The 16,949-nt window shown below is 39.6% G+C and overlaps 1 protein-coding gene across 1 annotated transcript; it reads right to left on the bottom strand.

The window, feature by feature from the left end:
• Positions 1-4,655: 4,655 nt before the first annotated feature.
• On the bottom strand, positions 4,656-12,216 carry LOC131467319 (endoplasmic reticulum resident protein 27). The gene is made up of 7 exons (XM_058641152.1): positions 11,969-12,216; positions 10,866-10,951; positions 8,648-8,785; positions 8,445-8,561; positions 7,538-7,663; positions 6,847-7,044; positions 4,656-4,743 (listed from the first exon to the last, which is right to left on the bottom strand). The coding sequence occupies exons 1-7, from the start codon at positions 12,024-12,026 to the stop codon at positions 4,702-4,704; spliced, it is 765 nt and encodes a 254-aa protein (XP_058497135.1). The 5' UTR covers positions 12,027-12,216; the 3' UTR covers positions 4,656-4,701.
• Between the last annotated feature and the right edge of the window lie 4,733 nt (positions 12,217-16,949).

Genomic DNA, 16,949 nt, shown 5'->3' with positions numbered 1-16,949 from the left:
TGATGTATTTCAGCATATATACAGCTAAATATAGGGGCATCCCATGTGTTGGATGCTCAGCGTTATGCATGTGGGTTTGGATGTAGCTGATACAGTTCAAATGTGGCTTCGGCTGTGGGTTTTTGATAAAAAATGGCATTTGGAGTTCACAGCTTGGAGCTAAACCCTATTGCAACTTAAATACTGTGTAGATAACCAAAGATTTATGCACACATATCACTCTGTGTATATTTATCCCGGAGGGCCCCTAAACAGCTTCATTTACAATGTAGTGAGAAATACAGTGCTGCAGAACAGTGACCTCGGCGTCCTCCGAGTTTCATCGTCTCGTGTTATTCTTGGTGACATGGATTTGTCTTGGACCGTGTTCCATGTAATTTTGATGTCTGGTGCAGCATCCAGTTTTGCGGATGCATTGTAGGCCGTTGCACTGGGGACGCATCTGGGGAAAACAATCGCCACAGCGATTCTGAATAGACAGGAAATACAGAGTTTCTGGCATTTCTCCGTGTTGGATCAGTTGCATTTTTTGTTGTTGTATGTTGGCACTGAAATCACCAGACATTGCTCACTTTTTACTGTCCTGCGTTGACACGTTCTCTTGTTTGTCCAGCAGACACTTGAAAACATGCAACACGCTACACGCGTGTGCTCCAAAACACAGGCCCGCCTTGGTCAGTACGAATCAGAAATGTGCATGTCTACATCTGTATGATTTGGATTTTTGACATGGATGTATTTTCTCCTCTCAGATTGCAAGGGCCCATTTTGTTATTTTATGAATTCTGTCCATGGAGATTCTTTTTTCTTGCAAAGGCTGCCAACATGGAACCTTTGAAGAAATAACCAATACATCTAGTATATTAAACATCAATGATAGCGGGTTTAATATTCAACAGATTAAATTAAGTGTAAAGCGTAAAAGGATTTTCTTTTATTTTTTAAATTGTAATGTTGTTTATTGTGTGTTTCATTCTTGTGTCGTTGCCAGCTTGTCTCCTCTCACACGGTAAACATCGCTGCAACAAACAACCTGTAAATAACCAGCTGCAGACGCACACTTAGCATTTTTTTAACCATTACCTCACGGTGCGTGGAAAGAAGCTCACAACCTAGACAGAGCTTTTCCTCTCCGTCCTGTCACTGTTGACTCCAGTGTTTTACCTTCAACACCTGTAATACTTCTGCAGATTCATTCATTCTTATAGAATCCTACCACTTTCAGGTGCAGGGACTTAACTGAGAGGTGTGGTAATAAAACGATTACATTTGGAGCTGTTCTGTTTCAATTCATCGATTTAAATTAAATATTCTATACGTCTACAATACTGAACAGGAAAAAGGCAACTTGTGTGCGTATGTTTTCTATGAGATAGTGTTTTCCTTACAGTTTTTTTTTTTACAGTACAGTTTTGACTCAAAACAACAAAAAAAGTTCACAACTTCCATAAAATTGTGGCGTGGATCCAGATAAATGGGCGGACCCACAACATTTTTTCACTTCCTTTAAATTATGCGTGAGAAGGCGTTGGCCTTGGACATATGTGCTCTTCCAGTTTTATGATTATTCCTTTTTTTCATGTGTATTTTTAAACCCGAAATGTGATATTTGACCTAACATATTTTTCAGTTGTGGTTTTAAGTTTATTTTGTTTATGAGGCACATTTAAAAATGGCCCCCGGGTGACCGGGGTGCTGCAAAATGACACAAAACAAACAAGAACAAAATGAAGACAAAATAAATAATCAATGACAAAGAAAAGCACCCTGTACAAACGATCTATTCAGAAAAGGAGGTGAGACTTGCCCAGTTGTGCATTGATGGACAAGAACTTGAAATCAAAGTAGCGACGCAATGGAGATGCAAGTGGGTAATGGGTCACAGTCAAATATGTTTTTGGAGGTAATGTAGTGGAGTAAAAATGACAGATAGAAATACAGTGCTGTGCATCACTAGCTTTGCTGTCGGCCTCACTGATGCAGAATTATGATTTATGTCAAATTGTGTGGTACTGGAATTTCACGGTTTTTAATTTTACAAAACATGTCACATATAATATGGATAATATGAACTGAAAAAGCAAACAAATGTGGAAGGAAAAAAAGAAAACAGGTGTGTGTGTGTTCTCCGGTTTCCTCCCACAGTCCAAATACATGCAATATAGGGATTAGGTAATTGGACCATATTGACCATAGGTGTGAGTGTGAGTGGGTGGTTGTTTGTCTATGTATGTGTCCGTCCCTGTGATGGACTGGTGATCTGTCCAGGATGTACTCCGCCTTTCACTCTATGTCAGCTGAGATTGGCACAGCTCCCCCCACAGCCCTCATAAAGCGGTAGAAGGTGGATGGATGCAACTAAACCCCTTCTTCGGGGACTGCCTGATTTTGAAAAAAAATGCCAAGAAGTCGGCTGAGAGCTGAGCTGAGTTGTAGGAGGGAGGGAGAGTGGGGAGCCATGCACTGCAGGGGTCTGGTAGTGAAACACGGACACCATGTTGCAGCTGTGTGAGGTGAGACGAGCCTCTCAAACACTCAGCATTGGAGAGAGAAAGGCGACAAAGTGACAGCTCTGGCTGTTATAAAAGGGGGGAGGAGTCTGGGACAACAAGCCTCGCTCTGATTGGATAAGAGGGTGACAAAAGAGTGCAGTATGTTTTATATTTTCTTTTTTTCTCATTATAGAGCATAAATATATAATAAGACTGCTATAAATGTATGCAAATACCGTTAATGCTGTAAATGTCAAATTCTAGCATTCTTAAGATAATAAAAGAGATCATCTATCAACAAATCTAACTTACACAGACTGACAAATTACCTTTTATCTCTAACTTAGTACAGACTCGTCTTACAGGCAACTTTTAGATGAAGATTTATGAGATTTTCTCTTCTGGCTATGTAAGAGCTACTTTGCTGCTTAGGTTAGCAACAAGAACAACAACAACAAAAGCACTGTAAGATCTCTGGTGGAGAGTTTTGCCTTTAATTTGAGCAGCAGACAAAGGAGGAGAGAGGTCAAGTCATGAGAAAAAAACATCAAGGCTTCTCAACAACACACAGTAGTAATTTCAAACACATACAGTCGCTGCAGTCACAGAGACTGTGCTTCAACTGTGTTTCCACCGTCGCCAGCATTACACAGCATGTACTGTAACTGTGGCTATCAAGTAACCTATCACAATTGGCAGCCATGTTTTCAGTGCGGGTTCACTGCAGGAAAACTGAACCATTCCCTTTGAGTCTGCCCCACACGAGAGGATAATTGGCCAGATTTCGGTCCCGATCTGGCCCTTCCGACAATCGTGGGTGCCTTCTGAATTTAGGCCTGCCCCACGCTAGAGGATTTTCAAATCTGACTTGATTTTAAAAACATGGGAGACCACAGGCACAACACACTTTGTACAATTTTACATTTTTTAGTCCTGAGAAAGCACACACTAGACGATCCAGTCAAGACGCAGGACCTCAAACTTGGCATTTGATCACACAATTTCAGGGATTTGGGATGTCACAGAAACTTGTGTGAGTTAATGTGACTTCAGAATATTAACAGACATGGTGACAAACTGTCGTCGTTGTCAGTTAAAAACAGTTTTTTTGGTGCAAGGTTTTGTGCCGAGAAACACAAAAAAATGTGGATAAAGTGATGGCTGAGAAGACAGAATCGACTTGGCTACAAAACATCCATTTCCCGGTCCAATAACGTTAAAATTGCATCCGTTAATCCCTTACACTACAGGATAATTGGGTCAGATGTTAAAATCAGCCTAAATTGTTTGATTACAGGAGCAGTATCTTATTATTTGTCCCACTGAAGGAAACTAAACTAATGCATCTTTCACCCTTTTGACTCGCTTCAGATCTTTATGTAACTCCGATCTGTTAACTGGCTCGGTAAACACACTGAGATGGCAGCAGCACACAGAGTGTGTGTGTATTTCCATCCGGTCTCTGAGAACCGTCCACCTGCCAGACTTTCCCCAATTCCACCGGGTGTGTGTATCTGGCAATACAATACGATACCACTAATTATACTGATCACAGTCTGGGCCTTGAAATTCCCCTTTCACTTTGGGAGAATATTTTTGGGACAAGCCCAATGATGTCTACATCCAGGCTATTGTTCTCTCACAGAGCTTTTATAGCCTTTAAATTTTCATGCTCTAGGTTATATCATGGCCTCTGTGATTCCTTCACATGCTTCACTGGGGGATTTTATGCAAGTTTATCCTTCACAGAGGTGTGCTTTCCGCTTCATTTGCACACTCTTTTAATCATAAAGAAAGCAGGACCAACTACGGTGTCTTAATTGCCTCCGTTCAGATGGTCCCACTCTGCTCTCTGTCAGTCTCTCTGAGGTCTGACTATTGTGGTTCTGACAATAACATTAGTGGACAGACTGTCAAACTCCGCCAAATCACTACGACTTGTGGCCAGTGACCTGTGGTCGGCAAAACCAGACCGCAGACGGGCTCACGTTCGCTCAAACTGACAAAACACAACATACAAGCATAAATAAGTGAGAACACATGATATGCACACGCTCACTTCACTTTGAATAGTTTTACCCGCGCTTGAAATGAACTGAATCTGAAGTGTCACAAAAGAGAGTACCTGTGATTTCAATGCAGCAACACATCAGTCTTTTCATCTTTTATTATTTATTTAATGTAGAATAATTTATTTACACTTGTTCCATCAGAGCTCAGTTTTGGCTTCAGCTCCGGCCTGCTTCACCTCCTGAAAATGATGAAAACATAACAAGTTAAATACAGCAGCGGGTGAAGCACCATGAAAACAATGTGCATATATACTGTTAAGTCCAGTTTACCTCAAGTTTATTTATTTAGTGTTGCAAAGACACAGACTATTGTAATGGATTTTCCCCAAAAACATCTAATTTAAAGAATTTACTGCACCTGTGATCTACACCTGTGCACTAGGAAATGCTCTTAAATTGACTCCCATCCTGAATAAAAATCTTATTTTCTATGGCTAACCCTAGATGAAGATGGTGAAACACAGACTTCATCAGCCACATTTATCAAGTAAACATATCGTTAAAATTACAGGGACTCTTGCAGGGAAATTACAGTCAAAACCTTCTTTTTCAGGCAAAGCTCCAGTTGTCAAAGAAAAGCAGAGGAAAATATGACTGAGCCGGAGGGAAACGAACAAAACAAACTGCCGCCGCCGCCGCCGCCGCAGCAACAACATCATAGAACTGTTTGTGTAGCTGATCACCTCGGTGAGTTTGAAGGTCGCTGCATGGAGGCAGAGATGTTTTCAGCAGAAACAAGGTATGAACAAACAGAGCAAAAATGTATTTACAAGGTGATTTTCTGAGGAGGAAAACTTCATTTTGCATGCTGATTTCTCTTTTTTACTAGATTAGTTGACTAGCTTGTAAATAATGCATTTCTTGCTTTACATTTCTGTATATGAGCATACAGTATGTAGTCACATGCCAACGAGCAGTAATTTAAGTAGTTAAAACTACATTCACCTCATACAGCATTAAAACCATCTTATATATTAATACATTAATCATAGCTCATTACAAACACATAAACATAGAAACGTGTATTCGTGGCATGTTGTTGCTACCTTTGCTTTTATTTCACACATATTTATATAAACACTTATACAGTTATTAAAGTATGTGTAGATTATGACTTTATATAGTATAACAATAATAATGTGATGTGTTAACTTTAATAGTTTTGGATTTTTTTTTCATTTGTTTAAGTTTTCTTTAGTTTTGACTTTTTGTTTTTAAGATGAGTTAGTTTTAAATCGTTTTTAGAACTGGTTTGCTAATTTTTATTAGTTAATTTTTTGGGGAAAATGCTTAGTTTTAGTTTTTTGTAATATGGAGTATTTGCCAGGTGCAAGATTCAAAAAGGTCATAAAAACCCAATAAAAGAGGCCATTTAAAAAAATGCATGAGGACAAATGAACAACAATCCCTGACTCAAATATAACTGTCAACAAAAAATTAGACTGAAGTGCAAAAAGTGCATCATACTGCTGAGGTTGGATGCAGTCAGAGTGAATGGTAAAAATCAAATAGACTAAAGACACATGAACACAAGGCAGCAAGAGAGCAGGAAGGATAAATAATGATAATAATAATGATAATAATAAAGAACCCTAACGAGACACACCAGATTGTGAGTCAGGATTCTCATCTCAATCCGAGGAAAAACATGAGCAAAATTTAAAAACAAAAAACCCAATAGAAGACTAGAGGTTTGATTCACTTAGATGAACCAACTCAACCCAATTAACTACATAATGAAAACATAAATACACTTCATATGAACCCAAAAGGATTATGTATGAAATGAATTTACAAAGACAAAAACTAAGCACATTTTCACTATAATCTAAGTTAGTTTTATAAACACACAATTCAGTTTCAGTTATCTTTTTTTTTTTTCAAAATCTAGTTTTTATCTTTATTTTAGTTAACAAAAAAAGGGTTTTCGTCACTTTGTTAGTTTTTCGTTAACTATAATAACCTGTATGTGAGGTTGTATGGAGGCAGAGTTTGGTGAGAAGCTGTGTTTGTGTCTGGCTGAAGGACTTCAGACTCTGTGGTGTGACACAGCAAATTAGTGCTCACAGGGAGATTTCCCGTCTTTTGTGTGGCACTTTTACTTCACAGTAACAACCAGAAGTGCTTTTCTTTTCATCCTGTGTTACGTTACTGGGGAATTATACTGCTCATTTTGTGAGTATCAAAAATATAGCAATTGAACACTATAGCTTCTCACCTACATCCACATCTTCCCCAGATGTTGTGCTAAAATTCACTTTAAACCCCCAATGGTTGCTCACCTTCAGGTCTCCCCGCAGAAAGGACTGGCAAAACTCCCGGACTCTTTCAGTGGAAATCTCTCCCACGGGAAGGAGCCACTTCATGTCAGAGTCACCATCGTAGATGCCAACTCGTGGGAGGTCTTGAGACTTGATACCAAAGTAGTTGAGTGACCGAGAGTTGGACTTCACCGCTCCGTTAATCAGCACAAACAAGAACTGAAAAACAGCAGTGTGATTGTTTTTTTCCTCTATACCTTGACTTAACTTATTGTGGAGCCTCAGCTGTGGTTGTTTATGGGGTTTTTGGTTGCATTTGACTAATGGAAGATTTTAAATGCACATGCACAGTGTATACAGTCAAGTCTGATAGTCTTGCTTGACAGAGCTCATTTTCATACGAAAGAAACTGCATACAAATAAAGTTGCATAGCTTCGGTTTGAGCTACAACGCATACATTTAGCTTACATACTGTAGCTTTAAAAGGAAACATGTATGCCATTATTAAGGAAAAATTACTCCAGATTTGTAATGATATATGTATATACAGTAAACATATTTTTAAGCAGGAACAGAATTCATTACATTAGACATTTGCAGACCTGTAGAAATCATGATGCTGCTTTTATACTAGAGGTGTGATAAGACTGAGTAACTTGGTTATAAACTGTTGGTTTGCAGGTAAATGAATGTTGTGCATGGTCTCTTTACCTTGCCTGTGAATTCAGGAGCAAGAGCCTCCAGTTTGTTCTTGAGCTCAGTAAATTCTTTAGTCCCCCTGTTGGCAAAGAGCAGCAGGTGTGACTTCACCTCTGAACCGAAGAGGCCCACTGCTGTCTGAGAGAGCATTAGGATGGCAGAAAGAGAGGAGAGCATTTAGATGGACATATCTCTTATTTTCAATGGTTACCAAGGATCATTCTCATAGACCTAACTCATGATAGGATCTAATAGCAATTACCCATCATACAGTCATTGTGTTTCTCCCTTCATGTGTGTCTTGTCTTTAGTGTGTCAACCACAGACTGTGTATATGTGTCTTCCTGTTGCAAAACAAACTCTTTGTGAACTGTGGGATTTACAATTGACCGGTGCCAAGTCGGTTTTTGACCACACCGATCACACTGGTGTCCACTCCACTTGTATGCACTGTGCTTCCCCTTTAAAGCGGGGGTAGAATGGAAACTCAAATTCACGTTGCTTTTGGGAGTTTCTCTGCATTCTTTCCTTGTCTATGAATCCCTAAAGTTTCACAATAAACACTTCAGCCAGTGGTTCAGCCAATTCATCTTCTACCACTTTATCCTCCACATGAGGGTCACGGGGGGGCTGCTGGTGCCAATCTCAGCTGACATAGGGCGAATGGTGGGGTACACCGTGGACACATCGCAGGTCCATCACAGGGCCACATAGAGGGAAACAACCATCCACTGTCACTCACACCGACGGTCAATTTAGAGTGTCTAATTTGCCTCAAACAGGAACATAATATACAAAACTAACATCATTTTCTTTTGAAGAAGACCTGAAACTAGCACCATTAACTCCTCTGGGAAATATATAGTCCTAGGTAGATTTTTTTTTTATCTATATATGTATAAAAAGGGTGCGGTCCTACCACTTGGTCGTATTCTGTGATGTATCGGACCTCGTTGGTGGTGATGAAGTTTGTAAGACCATCACTTTCTATCTTCTTGGCCTCGGCAAGGACAAGATTCTCCTGGTGGTTATCAGCCTGGACCACAACACACACACACACGAACATCTTTAAAATGATCCTGTGGGACAAACGTGCTGTATATTGTAAATGAGGTGAACTACCTTTCTGAAGAGGGTGATGGTGTCCGAGGAGACCTTGTAGTCAGCCCACACCTCTTTCACAGTGCAAATGGCGACTGGCACTGAGTCAACTTGCTTCGCTGTTGCAACAAGTTCCTCATATCCACGACTGTCTTCTCCCTGACGGTGAGACATCGGCGTACATAAGGTTGTTTTACTCACCCATGCACTTTCAAGATTCTACAAGTAGTTTCTCTTTAACTGTTACGTTCATATTAAAAGGTCATGTAAAACCTGCTTTGCTGACACTGCACTTAACTGTGCTAAACCTTTTTTTTTTTAAATAACTGAATATTTTATGTATTATTTCATTATATTATGAATTATATACCAACTCTCAGTTTTGCTGATGATAAGTACACATTTGTAATTTGTGCAACATAACCTGTGCTTAAAGTACAATATTTTGTCTTCAACTGTGCATTTTCTATTTTTTTTATTTTTTTTATTTTTTTTTTTATTTCACAAAGTTCTTGCTGTTGACTCCCTGGAAATATGGTTTACTATCTCTCCACCTTGAGCTAAGTGTGGGTCAGGAAATGAAAGGTCATATTTTAGAGTGAGAGCATGTTCTTAGAGAGATTTCAGTGAGTGAGTAAAGTAAGTGCAGGTGATACAGACAGTGATGAAAGAGCAAAGAAAGACTTCAGGAAGAGAGAGACAAGGCTGAGTCAAAGGAAGGTGAATCATGTCTATTTCTGAGTCACCATTGCATGAGCTCTGGCAATCTATTTGATCATTTTGCAGCCTGTAATATGTGTTCATTCCCAGTGAGTCACAGCACCAATGTTTTGGTCTCTTTTTCCGACAGTATCGCAGTCCAGCTGTGTGTTATCCTCATGTGCTCTCCTCCTCGCTCTTCCATTCTCCTCTCATGAACCTTTTTTTCTGTCTTTGCTCTTGTTTATGCAAGAGTCAATGGAGCCAATCCCACAAGCCTTCAGATACACATGTCTTTCCTGTCAAGTGGCCAGCCATCTTCCCCAGCATCCCGAGTCTGGCCAAAGGTCTCGCCTCTGCGGGCCAGCCAGCCAAACTCTGTCCTCACAGCACCAGCCCTGCCAAAGGTGTGGCCACACGAAATACGGCCTTCTTCGAAATCTATTCGTGACAAGCAGCATCTCCAACACACGGCTGCAAACAAATGCTGTGGTCTTGGTGCGAGCTCTCACGGTCTCACTCTCAGCTCACGTGTTTGATCACGTCTGCTGTGCCACATGCATGTTGACATTAACAAAGCCATAAAACGGTGTCTGCTGCCTAAGCTGTTTCGTAGCTTATTTGACTCAAATTTGAAGTCGTTAAATGCGAGTTCTCTTTAGTGACACTTTCTTTCTTGTTGCTGTAAGTGAACTGCAGCCTAATCACCATGCTCACACACATGACAGATGAGTGGACAGCAAAGTAAGACTTTCATTGTACAGGGAAACGTGTTTCTTTACTGTGCATATGACACTATGAAACGCTGTGGTTACTATTTGCTTTAGTTACCTCGTAATGATGCGGTAACTAAAGCAACGCGACATCACTCATTTTCCTCTTTTTTGATAAAACAATATTTTGCTTTTTATGCTTTTGTGGGGTTTCTGTTGGAGTTGGTTGTTCGTTGATATTAGCAGACTCTATTTCTATTCAAACTTCAACAACTCACTGGCTACTCACTGCCTTGATAACCATGGGCAGAAGTTACCCACATAAACTGCGCCAGGAAAATCCTCGACTCTATGTCGCACTTCAAGTCTCATAACTGTTTTTTGTTTTGGTTGTGTTGTACCGACAGTGGCCTGCATCGTAGTCTGCTTCCTGCATTTGGTTAATTTAAAGCGAATCGTCACCTACGTTTTTAGACGGACCAGAGTTCGCTTCTTTAATGCGGATCAGAGTTCAGTTGTGCATTCACATCTCCCCAAACAAACCGGACATCCGAGCAAATAAACTAAGGTTAAATTACGAAAGGCTGGTGTGAATGCACCCATAGCATTCACACACTTCCAGCAGAACTTCCACGAACAACGCGGGGTTAAGTATCTTGACCAAGGACACATTTCCAGTTGAAAGACGACCCTTTCGGCCGCTGAGCTGTTCAATCATTGGCCTTAAAAAAAAAATTATTCATGCATGAATAATCTTACATACATCTTCTTTAAGACTTTTCTTTACTTCTTTTTTTTTTTTTTTACATATAATTGTCACGTCTGACCTCCAGAAATGCGATGACCACCACGTCAGCGGAGTCGATGAAGGCCTCAGCAGCTTTGGTGTCATTCAGCCTGGGTAGAGCGCCGTCTGAGAGATAGAGATAAACACACAGCAAGATAAAGTGGACACAGATGAACAGTTTTTAAACCCAGTCATAAGACACCTGCCATGCTATCAGCTCAGACAGGTAACACTGATGTGTATGTTTACATCAGCATGTAAATATTCTCACTTGGGCCGTACAATATACGGTATTTGACCGTCATTGTGCAATATACATTTCACAAAGACTGCAGTAAAAAAAAAAATGCCCTTGTACTATTTTTGTTTGTCCATGAAGGCAAAGGCAAGTTTATTTATACAGCACATTTGAACAACAAGGCATTTCAAAGTGCTTTACAATAAAACAAAAAGAAAGAGCAGCAGCATTAAAGATATAAAAAGGCATAATAAAACGAATTTAAATAGAAGTAAAAGAAAGAGAGAAAAAAAGAATGACTACAAATTGCAGTTCCAGCTGAGGTTCAGCAGCGATGATATTTTTTTAAATTGAAAAATAGGTTTTCAGGCTAGATTTAAAAGAATGAATTGATTTCGCAGACCTGCACTAGCTCTTCTGGGAGTTTTTCCAGATATTTGGGGCATAAAAGCTGAAGCAATATTTTAAAATCAATTTTTGGCAGATGGGAAGCCAGTGTAAGGACCTCAGAACTGGAGTTAATACATTTTTTTTAGGTCCGAGTGAGAACACGGACAGCAGCGTTCAGAATCAGCTGCAGCATTGTAGTCATCTAATCAACTGATGATAAAAGCATGTTTTTTTTCATGCTGTGCCATATTGATACATTCTTTAGATTTAACACAAAATACGTAATTCAAATACTTTACACAAATCTACCAAGAGTTGGACCTGGATCAGTCTATAATATTACTAGATAATCTTATACTAGTTTTAACCTGAAAAAAGTGGTTAAGGGGTTTAGTTACTCTTTAAGCTATTCAAGAGTCTACGTCTATGTTAGCAGTGAACACAAAGCAGAAAGATATTAATATCGCTTATTTAAGTATTTGTTTATCGATCGTCGTGAACTCAAACCCATTTACCTTTTTCTGTGGCGACAGCAGAAGAGACCAGGAGGGCAAGAAACACAGAGGTCAGCATGTTTCAACGGCTTCAACTGAGAGTGAAGCAAAAGGACAACTGAGGAAAGGTCGGGAGACTTTAACAGGGGTTTGGCTCTTTTCAAAGTGTCGCGTCACCTCTGCTCTGCCTCCATCACACGCCACTTGGCAGCTGCCTGCGGCTGCTGAAACTGTCCTGTGATGTGATTGGAGGCATTCGTGGGAAACGTCAAGGTGTTGCTGATAAGTCGCGGTGCTGGGACGTTGGACTACGTGTCAACACAGGACAAGGGACAGGCCTTTGTAACCACACGCAGAGCCCAAGGCATAAGTGAACTAAGCGACTGCTTAGAGCCCAGAGATGACATATTTGCGTGCAAGAGATGACACATATCAGTGTCCCCGAGGGAAAACAAAGCAGTGAAACGTAGTGAATTTAAGTTGAGACTTTAGTTGGAATGAGTTGGGCAGGACCATGGCATAAGTGAACTAAGGGCCTCCTGGCCACAAGGGGGCCCCCAATCAAGTATTTGGTTTTTTTTGTTTGTTTTTTTAAACATATTAAATAACAAGTGACATGATTGAATGAATTTTTCAATAAACCATATTTAGTGCTTCACTTTGAATATGAAAGTTTAAAATAAATCTGTGATCCAAGTGCCCTCAAAGGTTAAAACATGTCTGGTTTGGTGTAAATAATGACTATATTAATACAGGAGTCTACCAAGGGCCAGAGGTCTAGAGGGGAGCCCCAAAACATTATTGGTGTGTGAGCAAGGATGGATTACTGAATGAGCCGACCAGGCTGTCAAGGGGCCCTGAAGCTAAAGTCACTACCTTAATTAGTCAAAAAGCAAAAGGCTATGAATCTGAACAAATTGAGACATTGCCCTTTTGCAGCTCTCAAAAATGCACCAGAATATAGGAAATCGCATTTACCAGATTCAAAATTTTCTGGGGGAGGAGCCCCAGACCCCCCTTCCCATATGCACCCACTTTTGAACAAATAGGGTGGTCCTTATGCATCAGTTCCCAGGGGAAGAGCAGTTCATTATCCGTCTGTATTAATACAATTGATAATTGTAACATTATAGTGTGACCTGTCAATAATCGTCAAGCACAGGTGACTCCACATAGTTGGAAGGGGGGCCCCCAAATCAAGTTCTGCATAGGGTCCCCTAAAGGCTCGGGCGGACCACGAGTTTTATTAGAAGTGTCTGGAAGCAGCTGCACTCACACTTGTGCTGCAGTGTGTTACATAAACGTGTCGTGGGTGGGAGCCTCTGCAGAAATAGCAGCTTAGTTAATGTTCTTACTTCATTCCCAGGCAGGTTGCAAATAGCCAGTGAGCAAGCATGTGTGACCACGGATTAACTGGGCTGCATTTCGGTGCATTCACCACATGAGGGGAAACAACTCCTGCCTCATCCATTCACCATGATGTCAACACAAAGTGAAGTACATGAGGAAAAAAAATTGCACTTTAGAGCAGAGTGAAAGCCTGATTTAGGTTTGTGTGTCAAAGAAACTGAGGTGGAAAATCTAAATTACCAGGCTTTTCAGCCATTAATCTTATTGTATTATTAGTTTTCACTTGTTTTATTAGCAGTGAAATGGTCTGTATTTATATATATATATATAGCACTTTTCTAGTCTTGATGACCACTCAAAGATTTACAGGCACTGTGCATATCCATTCACACACTTGGGGTTAAGTGTCTGGCCGAAGAACACATTGGCACGTAGACTGGTTGAGCTGGGAACCAAACCCACAACTTTGCATTTGAAAGACGACTGGCTCAACCCCTGAGCGACCGTAGTAGTAGTATCAGACTAATAAAATGATCTACATGGTTAATTCACATGACACAACAATGTTAATAAATGTATTGACAGAAAATTAAAGTAAAATTAGTTTTGATTAAAAAAAAAACAAAAAGCAATATCACATTGATAACAAGACATACAGTAAAAGTTTGAGTTATGGGAGGACCGACAGTTTCAGCAGAGAGACAGAAGAAGCCACAAACAGTAGGTCCCACCACAAAAATGTTAGATTTTCGTCTTGGTGTTAAAAGCGAACGAAAACACTTCTGACACTCACAGGAAGATTAACATCACATTTGACCTTTTGTTGTTCGCAGACAAAACGAGCCTCCTGAAAACTGCAGAGGTTTAGAGTTTGGACGACCACAGAGCAGACAAATAACAGATGGATGCACAGAAATACAATGAACCGCTTAAGGACAAGACAGCTTCGCTCTGAACCCTGTAACCTTTTCTCTTTTACATCGAAAATGACTCTTCATGCATAATTATAATTTACATAAAACAAAATACTTCAACTTAATGTTCAACAGAACATGCAAAATCACAGCACGGATCATGCTATTGCTCAACACTACAGTATATCGAGAAGAATCGTGGCTCAGCAAAACCTCACTTAGTTTTATGGGTATCAAACAAAGCGCTGCCAAATCCATAAGGGGGAACCTGATTAAACCTTTTTTAACAGCTGTTAAAAAAGGGAAGCATTGTGGATTCATGAACTAAATATTACTCATTCTTATGGACTGAATAAAACCCAGGATCTTAGTCAATTTGCTGCAAAAACACCCAAGTTTGTGACCTGGTCAGAGCAAGGGCCTTTCTGTTTGCATGTTCTCCCTGTGTCTGCAGGTTCACTGGTTTCCTCCCACAGTCCAAAAATGTGCTAAACAAACTAACCCTTAACCTTTATTTAACCAGGAAAATCCCACAGAGATTAAGAAACTCTTTTAAGGGAGTCGTGGCCAAGATAGACGGCAGCAAATACAAAACGCTCGACACACTTACAACACAAGCATATATATATATATATATATATATATATATATATGAAACAAAAACATTGTCTGTAAATATGATTATTTTACATATTTTATTTACACATTTATCTTAAATCAAAGTGAATGTGTAATCGATATAACTGCAGACTCACAGCAAGTCAGACAGCAATGAAAAGTGAATCTATCTACTGTGGAAACAATCCATCAAATCAAACTGTGGCTCTAAATCCAAACAAAAAAACAATAAAATATAAAAAGTTGTACAATAGAAACAGGTAAAAATCACCATCTCAAACTGGGTCTAATTCCAAAGAGATGAAAACACGTTTTAAAAAAAGGACAGTGAGGGGATCTGCTTACAGGGAAAACACTAATGCTGTAAATAAGTAGGCCATCACCGACATCACAGACTCATGACTGGTGTAAAATGCACACACAGACGTCACAACCAGTGAAAACGTCCTGCGTGAACATGCAGCTCCTTCAGGAGTACATCGACTTAAAAACACGGATTCTCTGTCTCTGTGGTGTCAAAGCACAGTAACAACCCACACATGATCCTGTGTAACTGTTTCATATGTAATGGCATCAAGAGAAAGGAGAAAGTAAGACTAACACAACATTCAATAAGTGGAGTGGCAAATGGAAACTAACTTCCAAAGCCACCCAAAGTGGTTAGCTGTAGGCAGATTCTCATTGCGCTTGACTCGTATGTACCGTTTCAATTAAGGCGAGGAAGAGTCATGTAAAGGTTTTTTCCCCAGCCTCATCTGTCTCATGTGACACAGGGCGTAAAGGCCTGACTCGACCCAAGAGTATCAACAACCATCGATTCAAATTAAATAGTATGTTTGGATACAGTCATGTGTTCAAATATAGCAGTGTTTAAACAATTTACCATTTTACATTTTGAGTTTAATCCAGTCCAAAATAGATGCACATTCTACAATATCTCTATATTTTATGATGCCTATTTGTCTCCTTTAAGATTTGGATTGTTCTTACCGCAGCTTTATTTCTCTCTTCCTCGCTGCAGTTTCAGGCAACAGACGACCTTTTTTATATCGTCTTCAACTTTCAGAGGCTACTGCGAGTGTTTACAGCAGCAGATCTGTAAGAAAGCATGCAGACAGACAGAAACATGAAGCTGAATGAGGGGGAAAAAGCAGGAATCAGCTCCCAGGATCCACTGAGACACACACACACACACACACACACACACACACCTGTCATTCAATCAAACACAAGCACACCTGCAACTCATGTGTGTGTGAAGCTGTGAGGGAGTAACCACAGTCTGATTCCTACAATATATTATGTTGGGATCATTTTTGAAACACATGTGTTAACAACTGATGCATGTTGTTTATATGTTAACATGTATGTTGTATTGATTGTTTTTCTTACCACCCAGCTGTTGTGACTTTGTAACTGGTCATGTGATCTGTCTTTGAGCTCAGCTTTGAACACTTGTCCAATTAGTGAACCTGAGGCTCAGAAATCTGACATAAAAGTATGTGTATATATATATATATACATATATATATATATATATATATGTATATGTATATACATACACATATATGTATATGTATATATATACACATCTTTATATATACCGTATATATACATACATATATATGTATGTATATATACACATACAAGTAGACAGACAGATATGTACTGAAATAAATTTAAATAAATGAAAAGTGTTACATTTCCGACTGGTGTGCACATGTTAAGTCTTGATGTTTGTTGGCGTAACAATTACAGGCTCATTGAGCAGATGCTGCATACGAACAACGCAAACAGAGTGATTAGTCGTAACACGCTGGCAGAAACCAAAACCTCACCATTTTTTTGTTTGTTTCCTTTCAGGATTGTAGAATCACTGCAGCCATTTCAGGGAAACATGAAGTGGAAAAAAAAAAAACACGATGAAAGGTTTGAAAACACGTTGTAAGTTTGACTAGACATGAAGATAAATATAGGATTTAAAACAGCAAATCTGAAACAATCCCAAACAACAAACTTCAGGTAAGATCAGGAGTGACACGTAAACTCAACACTCAAATATGTGTGATAAGGATGTTATGTTAAACTGTTATGAACAAAGGCTTTGTTTTTAACATTTG

This window comes from Solea solea, chromosome 10 (genome assembly GCF_958295425.1).
Source record: "Solea solea chromosome 10, fSolSol10.1, whole genome shotgun sequence".
NCBI lineage: Eukaryota > Metazoa > Chordata > Actinopteri > Pleuronectiformes > Soleidae > Solea > Solea solea.
This window is presented reverse-complemented; position numbering and strand designations above follow the sequence as displayed.